We start from the raw sequence: 12,465 nt of genomic DNA, 5'->3' as shown, positions 1-12,465 counted from the left end.
TGATCTAATCTCATACTTTTACATGTCCCTGTCCAGTTTTCCCAGCACCAATTATTGAAGAGACTGTCCTTTCTCCACTGTACATTCCTGCCTCCTTTATCAAAGATAAGGTGACCATATGTCCGTGGGTTTATCTCTGGGCTTTCTATCCTGTTCCATTGATCTATCTTTCTGTTTTTATGCCAGTACCATACTGTCTTGATTAGTGTAGCTTTGTAGTATAGTCTGAAGTCAGGGAGCCTGATTCCTCCAGCTCCATTTTTCGTTCTCAAGATTGCTTTGGCTATTCGGGGTCTTTTGTGTTTCCATACAAATTGTGAAATTTTTTGTTCTAGTTCTGTGAAAAATGCCATTGGTAGTTTGATAGGTATTGCATTGAATCTGTAGATTGCTTTGGGTAGTAGAGTCATTTTCACAATGTTGATTCTTCCAATCCAAGAACATGGTACATCTCTCCATCTATTTGTATCATCTTTAATTTCTTTCATCAGTGTCTTATAATTTTCTGCATACAGGTCTTTTGTCTCCTTAGGTATGTTTATTCCTAGATATTTTATTCTTTTTGTTGCAATGGTAAATGGGAGTGTTTCCTTGATTTCACTTTCAGATTTTTCATCATTAGTATATAGGAATGCCAGAGATTTCTGTGCATTAATTTTGTATCCTGCAACATTACCAAATTCATTGATTAGCTCTAGTAGTTTTCTGGTAGCATCTTTAGGATTCTCTATGTATAGTATCATGTCATCTGCAAACAGTGACAGCTTTACTTATTCTTTCCCATTTGGATTCCTTTTATTTCCTTTTCTTCTCTGATTGCTGTGGCTAAAACTTCCAAAACTATGTTGAATAAGAGTGGTGAGAGTGGGCAACCTTGTCTTGTTCCTGATCCTAGTGGAAATGGTTTCAGTTTTTCACCATTGAGGACGATGCTGGCTGTGGGTTTGTGATATATGGCCTTTATTATGTTGAGGAAAGTTCCCTCTATGCCTACTTTCTGCAGGGTTTTTATCATAAATGGGTGTTGAATTTTCTCAAAAGCTTTCTCTGCATCTATTGAGATGATCATATGGTTTTTCTCCTTCAGTTTGTTAATATGGTGTATCACATTGATTGATTTGCGTATATTGAAGAATCCTTGCATTCCTGGAATAAACCCCACTTGATCATGGTGTATGATCCTTTTAATATGCTGTTGGATTCTGTTTGCTAGTATTTTGTTGAGGATTTTAGCATCTATGTTCATCAGTGATATTGGCCTGTAGTTTTCTTTCTTTGTGACATCCTTGTCTGGTTTTGGTATCAAGGTGATGGTGGCCTCGTAGAATGAGTTTGGGAGTGTTCCTCCCTCTGCTATATTTTGGAAGAGTTTCAGAAGGATAGGTGTTAGCTCTTCTCTAAATGCTTGATAGAATTCGCCTGTGAAGCCATCTGGTCCTGGGCTTTTGTTTGTTGGAAGATTTTTTATCACAGTTTCAATTTCAGTGCTTGTGATTGGTCTGTTCATATTTTCTATTTCTTCCTGATTCAGTCTTGGCAGGTTGTGCATTTCTAAGAATTTGTCCATTTCTTCCAGGTTGTCCATTTTATTGGCATAGAGTTGCTTATAGTAATCTCTCATGATCTTTTGTATTTCTGCAGTGTCAGTTGTTACTTCTCCTTTTTCATTTCTAATTCTATTGATTTGAGTCTTCTCCCTTTTCTTCTTGATGAGTCTGGCTAATGGTTTATCAATTTTGTTTATCTTCTCAAAGAACCAGCTTTTAGTTTTATTGATCTTTGCTATCGTTTCCTTCATTTCTTTTTCATTTATTTCTGATCTGATTTTTATGATTTCTTTCCTTCTGCTAACTTTGGGATGTTTTTGTTCTTCTTTCTCTAATTGCTTTAGGTGCAAGGTTAGGTTGTATATTTGAGATGTTTCCTGTTTCTTAAGGTGGGATTGTATTGCCATAAACTTCCCTCTTAGAACTGCTTTTGCTGCATCCCATCGGTTTTGGGTCGTCGTGTCTCCATTGTCATTTGTTTCTAGGTATTTTTTAATTTCCTCTTTGATTTCTTCAGTGATCACTTCATTATTAAGTAGTGTATTGTTTAGCCTCCATGTGTTTGTATTTTTTACAGCTCTTTTCCTGTAATTGATATCTAGTCTCATAGCATTGTGGTCAGAAAAGATACTTTATACAATTTCAATTTTCTTAAATTTACCAAGGCTTGATTTGTGACCCAAGATATGATCTATCCTGGAGAATGTTCCATGAGCACTTGAGAAAAATGTGTATTCTGTTGTTTTTGGATGGAATGTCCTATAAATATCAATTAAGTCCATCTTGTTTAATGTATCATTTAAAGCTTGTATTTCCTTATTTATTTTCATTTTGGATGATCTGTCCATTGGTGAAAGTGGGGTGTTAAAGTCCCCTACTATGATTGTGTTACTGTCGATTTCCCCTTTTATGGCTGTTAGTATTTGCCTTATGTATTGAGGTGCTCCTATGTTGGGTGCATAAATATTTACAATTGTTATATCATCTTCTTGGATCGATCCCTTGATCATTATGTAGTGTCCTTCTTTGTCTCTTCTAGTAGTCTTTTTTTTAAAGTCTATTTTGTCTGATATGAGAATTGCTACTCCAGCTTTCTTTTGGTTTCCATTTGCATGGAATATCTTTTTCCATCCCCTTACTTTCAGTCTGTATGTGTCTCTAGGTCGGAAGTGAGTTTCTTGTAGACAGCATATATATGGGTCTTGTTTTTGTATCCATTCAGCCAATCTGTATCTTTTGGTGGGAGCATTTAGTCCATTTACATTTAAGGTAATTATCGATATGTATGTTCCTGTTCCCATTTTCTTAATTGTTTTGGGTTCGTTATTGTAGGTCTTTTACTTTCAGCATATACTTGGCATTAAATATTCTTTGATGTGCTTGAGGCATCTTCTTTTTTTTTTTTAATATTCAGATGTACACAATGATATACCTTTGGTTGTAGGAATATAGCTCAAAAATTCTCACCTGGTCTTTCACTAACTTAATTACACTTATTCTCTACTTTATTTATATATAAATATTTATGTAGTCAATTCTATTCAACATAATGTAAAATACAATTCTTTAATATGAGAATTGCTTTCAAACAGATAATTAATATGGAAAATATAGTATTACTATAAAGGAAAAAAAACAGTTACAGATGTCAGAGAGTTAATGCATTGAAATTATTTATTTATTTTCTTAATATAACTAAAATAGTTTCAAAATATAAAATAATTTATTAATATATGTAACTAAGGCTTCCAGAATAGCAAAATAGTTTATATCAAACTAAAGTTTCTATGAATAAAAATTATTTGCTAACACAAATTTTAACAATGACTGCTTGAGGGAGTAAAAGCTAGCAGAAAATAGAAAGTGTCCAACCTTTGAAAGAATGGAACCAAACAGTGAGATCCGTATTTACCCATTTTCTGAACTTAGAACTCACTCACATACACATGGTGTTGAGGGGTTGAGCTCCAAGAGGAAGCAAGAGTTTGTTTCTTTGTGATAATTTAGGGACTTGTGTGTGGGGCAGGAAGGACATCTGCCGTGTGAGAGGAGAAATCCATGAAGACCCACCGGGGAAATTCCCGGTAATCTTCACATTACTCCTTAAATTATCTACTAAATCCACATGAGCATTTATGTGCTGAAGTTCCAATATCAGATAAAATAAAATTCAAAAGAGGATTATCAGAGAATAATGAAGAGTATTTTATAATAATAAATAATTCAGATAATGTTGAATTCACAAAGGCAAAAGAAAAAAGAGGCATATAAGGACAGAGTAAAACATAATTAAGTAATGTTTAAAAATTAAGGATTCTACAAAAAGGCTATTAGAAATAATATATACAAAACTTTATACAGAAACCAAAGTTGAAAAAATATTATAAAGGACACCACCTTTTATAAATACTCTAAAAACTGTATTAAGGAATACATTTGACAAAATATTTTAAGAGAGCTACACTGAAAACTGCAAAACATTATATTCCCTTTCTTTCTCTCCCTCCCTCCCTTCCTTCCTTCCTTCTTTTTTCTTTCTTTCTTTCTTTCTTTCTTTCTTTCTTTCTTTCTTTCTTTCTTTCTTTCTTTCTTTCTTTCTTCCTTTCTTATTTCACTTAGCATAATGTCCTCTATGCTCATCCATGTTGTATCAAATGGCAGGACTTCTTTTGTTTCTTGTGGCTGCGTAATATTCCATTTTACATATATAGATCACATCTTTATTTATTCTTTTATTTACTTATTTTTTTGCTGACCCATAAGTTGTTCCCAAAGCTTGGATACTGTGAATAATGCTAAAATTAGCATGGTACTGCAGATATGTCTTCGAGATATTGATTTTATTTCTGTTGGATACATACCTAGGAATGAGATTGCTGGGTCATATGAAAGTTCTGTTAATTTTTTTGAGGAAATTCCACACTGATTTCCATAGAGTTGTAACAAATTAAATTCCATCCGAAGTGTACAAGGATTCACTTTTCTCCACATCCTTGCCAACACTTATATTTTTTGATAAAAGTCATTCTAAAAGGTGTGAAGTAATATCTCATTGTGGTTTTGATTTGTATTTCCCTGAAGATTAGTAATTGTTTTACTATCTACTCATGTATCTGTTGGCCTTTTGCGTGTATTTTTCAGAAAAATGTCTACTCAGATCCTTTGCTCATTTTTAAATCAGATTACTTGATATTTCTGCTATTGAGTTGTAAAAGTCCTTTTTTTAAAAAAAATTACCCTCTTATTAGATATATGGTTTTCAATTCCATAGTTTACCTTTTCCTTTGTTGATTTGCTGAACAGAATCTTTAGTTTAATACAGTCCCACTTAAATTTTGTTTCTGTTACTTGTGCTTTTGGTGACATATCAAAAAACATCAATGCCCAAACCAGTGTCAAGAAACTAGCTCCCCAAGTTTTCTTGTATGACATTTATGGTTTCAGGTCTTACATCTAAGTCTCTAATTCATTTAGAGTTAATTTTTGTTGGTGTTTCAATATAGGGGTCCAATTTCATTCTTGTTTGTACATATCCAGTTTTCCCAGCACCATTTACTAAAGACACCATCATTTCCCCATTGTGTATTTTTGATTGCCTTGTTAAATATTAGGTGACACACGGGCTTATTTCTGGGTCTCAATTCTGTTCCATTGGCTATGTGTGTATTATTTATGCCAGAATCATACTATTTTGATTACTATTGCTCTAAAACTATAGTTTGAAATCAGGAAGTGTAATGCCTCCAGCTTTGTTGTTCTTTCTCAAGAAAAGGGGGTATTTTTTGATTCCATATGAATTTTAGGATTATTTATTTTACTTATGTAAAATATGCCATTGGGTTTTGCTGAATGGTTTGAGAAGGATTGGTATTTATTCTTCAAATCCTTGGTATAATTTACCAATTAGATCATCTGGTCCTGAGCTTTACTTCCTTGGAAGATTTTAAATTTTTGATTCCATTTTATTTCTAATTTTATTCTGTTCAGATTTTCTGTTGTTAAATGAGTTAGTATTGTTGAATTATAAGTTTCTAGGAATTTATCCATTTCTTCTAGGTTATCCAATTTGTTGGCATATGATAGTTCATAGTTGTCTTTTATGATCCTTGGCATTGCTGTGGCATCAATTGTAATAGCTCATCTTTCATTTCTGATTTAACTTATATGAGTTTTACCTCTTTTTTTTTCTTAATCTAGCTTTAGGTTTGTTCATTTTGTTTATCTTTTTGCAAAAGCAGGTATGCTGTGATCTTTTCTGTTGTATTTTCTGGTCTCTATTTCATATATTTCTGTTCTGATCTTCATTATTTCCTTCTTTCTGGTAACTTCATGCTTAGTTTGTTCTTTTTCTTTGAGTGTAAAATTGGCTTGTTTTTTGCAGATCTTCCTTTTTTCTTAATGTATGATTTTATCACTATAAATGCTCCTCATAGAACTGCTTTTGTTGTGCTTAAATTTTCATTTCCTTTAGAATACATTTTTATTTCTCCCTGATATCTATTTTGACCCATTGTTGAGAAATGTTTTGTTTCCACATACTGTCAGTTTTTTACTTTTCTTCCTGTTACTGATTGTTTAGTTTCATACCACTGTGGTCCAAAAAATGTTTGGTATACTTTCAATCATCTTAAGGTTTTTAAGGCTTGTTTTGTGACCTAGCATGTTCTCTCTCCTGGAGAATGTTCTCTGTATGCTTAGGATGAATATATATTCTGCTGTTGAATGGAATGTTCTGATATGTCTGTTAGGTACATTTGTTTAAGCTTGGTTCCAGTCGAATTGCTCTTTATTGATTTTCTGGGTGAATGATCTACCCATTTTTGAAAGTAGAGTATTGAACTCCCCTACTATTATTATACTGCTATTTCTCTGTTTAGATCAGTTAGAATTTGCTTAATGTACTTAGGTGCTCCCATGCTGGGTACATATGTATTTACAGCTGTTAAATCCTCTTGATTTGATCTCTTCATTTTATAATGACCTTCTTGTCTCTTGTTCACAGTTTTGACTAAAAGTCTATTTTTCTGAAATAAGTATTGCTATCCCTGCTCTCTTTTGATGTCCATTTGCATGGAATATTGTCTTTTCATTCACTTTAGCCTTTGGGTGTCCTAAATGCTGAAGTGAGTTTCAGTTTAGTTTTACATCTAGGTAGTTTATAGTTGGAGTTTCTGTCTGTTCTCCCCTTGATTTTTTATGCACTCTCTATGTCTTTTGATTTGAGAATAGAATGCATTTACTTTTAATGTTGTCATTGATAGGGAAGGACTTACTAATACAATCTCATTAACTGTTTTCTGGCCACTATATAGTAAATATTGTTCCTTGGTCTTTCTCTTGCACCCTTTCTTAGAGAATTCATGATTTTCTGTAGTGGTACACTTTGATTCCTTTATCTTTTGTGTATCTAAAATAGGTTTTGTTTTGTGATTACCACAAGGCTTACACAAAATATCTTATAGGTGTAACGGTCTATTTGTAGGTGATAACAAATTCACTTTGATTGCATACAAACCTTACCCTTTCACTTTCCTCCCAACCTATTTTGTTTTTGATATCACAATTTACATTATTTTTTATGTGTTGTATATATTCATGGTTTCACATTACTAATTAACATCCTTTTCTTTCAGCTTGAAGAACTCCTTTCAGCATTTCTTGTAAGAGAGATCTAGTACTAATGAATTCCTTCAGTTTTTATTCATCTGGGAAAGTCTTTATACCCCCTTCATTGCTACAAGATCGATTTTCCAGGCAAATAATTCTTCAGTTGCAGGTTTTTTCTTTCAGTAATTTGAATATTTCATCCCTCTCTCTCCTGGTGTGCAGTGTTTCTGCAGTTTTATTAACCTGCTTATATCTTTATGGGGAATCCCTTTTGTTTGTGGAGGTTTTTCTCTCAGCTTCAAAAATTCTCTTTGCCTTTGATTTTAGACAGTTTTTTACAATGTGTCTTGTATGTAGAATATCTCTTGTTTGAATCTGTTTGGGGACTTATGAAATGCATGATCTTGAGTGTCCATGTCTTCCCAGCCATTATTTCTTTAAATAAACTTTCTTCTCCTGGGACACCCATAATCTCTACAATGTTTCTCTTGATGGTCTCCAATCATTCCTGTAGGCTCTCTTCACTCTGACAGGATACTTTCAAATGAGTTTTTTTATTCTGCTTGATACTTTGTGGTTGATGCTCTCCATTGTATTTATCACTTCATTCATTGTATTCTTTACTTTCAGAATTCTATCTCCCTGTTAAACTTCTTGTTTTTTTCAATTATTGTTTATTTGACTCCTTTGAATTATCTGTGTTTTCTTGCATCTCAGTGAAGTTCTTTAAAGTAACTATATTGAAGCATCTATCAGATAAATTGTACATATCCATTATTTGAGGTCAGTTAATGGAAAACTATTATGCTCCTTTGTTTGTATTGTAGTCCTTAGATTTTTTTGTTTCTTGAAGTCGCCTGTTGCTGTCTTCACACATAAAGAAGCAATTGCTTCCTCCAGTCTTTACAGATTGACCGGGGAGGAAAATACATTCTGTCACACTGCTATAGGCTTCTCCAGACCTTTTTTATGGATACACCTGTTCCACACATCTTGATCCCTTGTGGGAGAGAATTTTGAAGATTGTATGCTTCCCTCTATCTGGCAAAGCCAGTCTGTGTGCTGACGGCTTCCTGGTTGCTTTCCCTGGGACAATGACAAATGTTCATGTTTGTGTGTTTTCTCCCAATCCCACAGGGTCAGGCTGGCTTCTAGATGTCTCACTAGTCATCTGCAAAGGTTTGCATTGCCCCCTTGGGTACACACACAGGGAGCTGACCATGGGGCAGGGGGATATGGATGTGTTGAGGGTGCCCATGAGTGAGAAGTATTCACAAACTACGTGTGTGCAATGGCTAGAGGGAGGGCTTCCTTTTTTTTAAATGCCCAGAAGTGTCCATTTTATTTGTCCATGCAGTAGGGGACTAAGGCATGACATGTTGCTTCTAAGAGTTAGAGAGCCAGCAGTGGAGGGGAGAAGCAAGCCCTCTTGGACGCTGGGCCCCAAGGCTGCCTTCTAGGCTGGGGGCTGGACCTCAGACCTGAGCCCCAGAAGACTCAAAGCTTTGTTGAAGAAGAGGTTGATGGGAGTGGAGTCATCGGTGATGAGGGTTGATTTTAGGCCCAGGCTCTGGAGAAGTTTTACCTGCATCTCCAGTCCTGCCACAGCGAGGTCCCTGATGGTGCTGGGACCCAGGCCCTCTGTTATCTTCTTGAACTTCTTCACCTCTACCTCAGCCAGCTAGTGGTGTCTACAAAATGGCCAGTAGGATCCTTGTCTCTTGATGAATTCTAGCCCTGGATGCTGTACTCCTGGCCTCTCCCCACTCCTCAGTCATGCAGATTACCCCTGTATTCTGGTTGTGAGAGACAAGTGGGCCTTTTGATCAGTATTGCAAGATGAGGAAGCTGGCCCTTACTCACATGCTCTTATTTTCCCCCACAGGTGAAATCTTGTGCTGAGGGGGTCTCTCTGGGCACTAAGCTGTTCTACTTTAAGGGAGAGGTGACACAGGTAAAGTGAAACTGTTCCTCTAACCTTCTTTGATGCATTCAGTCTTGAATCTCTGTGCTCCAACAGTGTGCTATAATTTCTCTGCTAGACTCCTAGAATCCCACAAAGATATTCTCGTCGATTCATCATGGTCAAAGTTTGTATCAGGAGAGACAGTAAAACTCCTATTCTGCCATCTTGCTGACATCTCTCTGTTATTATAGGTTTCTTCTTTGTGTTCCCCCCGCCGTATTCTTGACTAATGTCTATCAATAGGCACATTTATTTTGTTATATACATATCAAGAAGTCTGTACATACACTCACACACATTTGTAAAAAATAAAACTAAATAAGTCCTTTGGCAAAACAAGAAAAAGTTGATAAAAACATTTTGCAGTGGATAATATAGCTGAGTCTTAGAAAATTATAAATATACTGGGATCTCGGACCAGTTTACTCACGGACACGGATGCATATGGGAGGAGGAGACCAGCCATCCTCTGTACAGGTCATTGTGTCCTGGTTATTCTGAAGACTGTAGCCATTATAGCAGCGAACTCTTACAGTTTTACCTTGTAAATATTTTTCTTCGTAATCTGGGGAATGTCCATTTTCCAAGTAATTGAAAATACATTGTCCTAAGGATCATAAAGACAATAGAAAAGAAAAAAAATAACATATATTTGGTAAAATAGCACATTAAAAATTAACTTAATAGTATTTACCTGACAATGCATTAGTATTCAAAAAGAACAAATAACTTAATTAAAATGAAAGCTACTACCACGTGTTTGTTAAAAAAGAAAAAATAATCAATATACCATGTTATTTATCTTTAGTTTTTATAATTACAATATGTGTAAATGATGCAGATATTCTTATAAAATCTCTATATTTCTCATGTGATTTCCATGGAGAGCTCCTCATAAAAAGAAGGCTTATTTGGGTCTTTTTGCTCACAGAACTTGACCCTTGGCCTTATTTTTGTTGTGCAAGACTTAATTGTACTCACTTATATACTATTGTTTCTCCACTCTTTGGAAGATTTATACACATAAAATTAAAGAGGTTTACTTACTGAGGCATGGTACTTCTGGAACCCATCCTTCTCGTTTGCAAGTAAGGTAAGCCCAGTATCCTTTTGAAGGAGGCACAAAATGCTGATCACAGTGATAGGAGAAATATTGACCTATGCTTGCTGGAAAGTATCCTCTATATGCATAATAGAGCCTTCCATGTTTTATTACTGGAAAATCGCAAGGTTTAACTTGGAATAAAAAAAAAGGTATGAATAATGTTTTATCTTAGTAATCAAATTAGAGATCAGATGTTTCATCTATGAATTATATTCCTATTAGCTTAATTACCCTCATTGCGTTACAGTTTCTAGGAAAAGAGAAGTTATAGAAAACTCAGATGATTGAGGTATGTAAGGAGGTCCTTGCTAATGAAGATCACATTATGTCTTGTGGATCACATTACATAAAATTTATTTGTGAGCTCTCTTGGTAGAAAACTATACAGAGCTATTGATTTAATTATCCTTAAGTACATATGTCTTAGCCTTGGTTGACTAAATTAGCATCTTAATCGAGAGATGAAAGTACAAATTTTATCGTGCACCTCATCTGTCTTCTTTTTCATTCTCATCAGAAATCAGGATCCTGGCTTTTATTTTCAGACCAAGTCAATGTAGGAAAACAGTTTTTGTTTTTAGATTAACACTCATTAGTTTACTTTTCTATTTATTGGAAATGTGTGATAAGTGTAGAGAAGCAAAACAGTTGATCCATTGATCACATTACACAGAAAAAAAAATATTCTAATTTAACCCTCAAACTAGACATTAAGGCATATTTTCCCTTCTTTATCTAATCAGAGAAATGAACAATGAATGAATAAATCTTAATATCCAAATGGTTACGATTAAGGGAAACACTTGAATGCTTATTTCTAATTTTAATTTGATTTGTTTTTAATTTAATTTGTTTAATTTGTTTTTAATTTAATTTAATTTAATTTGTTGTTTTCAGTTTCTTATAAATATTTTAAATGAGGTATAATATAATTACATATTTGTTATTCATATATATTGAGTAATTTTCACATGTATTCTTAATTGTTATTTTGTTTATAACAGTTTTATATATAATATTTTTCAGAAAAATTTACCCTTTTTATTGGATGGTTTGGAGATAATCTAATACTTTTAATACTACACTAGTATTTATTTTACATCATGAAATATGATATTACAAGAACACATATGCAACACATTAAAAAGTGTACAAAATGCACACAGAATATTCATTACCATTATTATCTTCCTTAAGATCAATGATCCGTTTTCTTTTTTGTATGATTACAGAAATCTTTCAAGCTGTTTTTACAGACTTGCTATGTGAATTATAAACTTTGAATCTTTGCATATCCTAATGTCTTTCTTTAACAAAGACTTGTGAATGATACCTTCTCTTGGTATAGATTCTTGTCCTATAGTCTGTATCTCTCATCACTGATGAATTTTCCCCACTTTTGTGAAGCTTCCCACTCTTTTAAGATTGAAATGCTTATTTACTCTCATTCCTTTTAAGTAACAGACTAGTTTTTTTCACACTACTTTTTGGAGATTTAGAAGATTTTCTCTTCATCCATGGATTTTACAAATTCCATCATGTTATGTCAAGATATGTGTATTTAACAACAATTCTATGTTGGGCAAGCTTGAGTCTTTGTATTTGCAAGAACCAAATCTTAAAGAACTCAATTAACTTTGCCATTAAATTGTAGAGCAGACATTTGAATCCTGATGATCTGATTTCAGAACTAGTATGTTTATCCACTTCATTATGTTTCTTCATACAATATGAATACAGAAAAATAATCGACTGAGATTCGTTTCCAAAAGGTACACACTGAGGGCATAATTGAAAGTAAGTATTATTAGTATCACTGGCTGAGCCCTGTTCCTAGTCTTGTCTTTCATTCAGTCACATGTGAATGTGTTTGTATCTCTCTAACCAGATCATTTCCTGAAGCATGTGTACTATTCCATTGTGGTCGGATCAGCACTAACATTGACAGGACTTAGAACAGCCTCATTACAGTCTCACACTTCTACCAACACGAGGTATGGTCTCATGAGCAGCTTTGGCCGTGCCATCACAGTGTTGGCTCAGACTGATCTCAAAACTGATTAAAATATTCACTAATTTTTAAAAGTGTTTCTAGTCTTTCTGTACTTGTGCAGCTGACTCCTATGGCCCAAACCCAGGATCTTACAGTTATCACTGTTAAATTTCATGTTACTAGATCCAACCTTGCACATGGGAGTCTTTCTGAGTGATGAATCTATCCTAATGCAGATTCTCTTTCA

At 34.2% G+C, this 12,465-nt stretch overlaps 1 protein-coding gene across 1 annotated transcript in view; it reads right to left on the bottom strand.

Moving 5' to 3' along the window:
- The window catches only part of LOC132476781 (complement factor H-like), a 65,278-nt gene that overhangs the window by 47,173 nt on the left and 5,640 nt on the right, over positions 1–12,465 (bottom strand). The window contains exons 3-4 of the mRNA XM_060078942.1: positions 10,168–10,356; positions 9,557–9,727 (exon numbers count right to left, since the gene is read on the bottom strand). Of these exons, the coding sequence (XP_059934925.1) occupies positions 9,557–9,727; positions 10,168–10,356 (360 nt within the window). The remainder of the gene's footprint in view (positions 1–9,556; positions 9,728–10,167; positions 10,357–12,465) is intronic.

The sequence above is a fragment of the Mesoplodon densirostris genome, chromosome 2 (genome assembly GCF_025265405.1).
Source record: "Mesoplodon densirostris isolate mMesDen1 chromosome 2, mMesDen1 primary haplotype, whole genome shotgun sequence".
NCBI classification, from domain to species: Eukaryota; Metazoa; Chordata; class Mammalia; order Artiodactyla; family Ziphiidae; genus Mesoplodon; species Mesoplodon densirostris.
This window is presented reverse-complemented; position numbering and strand designations above follow the sequence as displayed.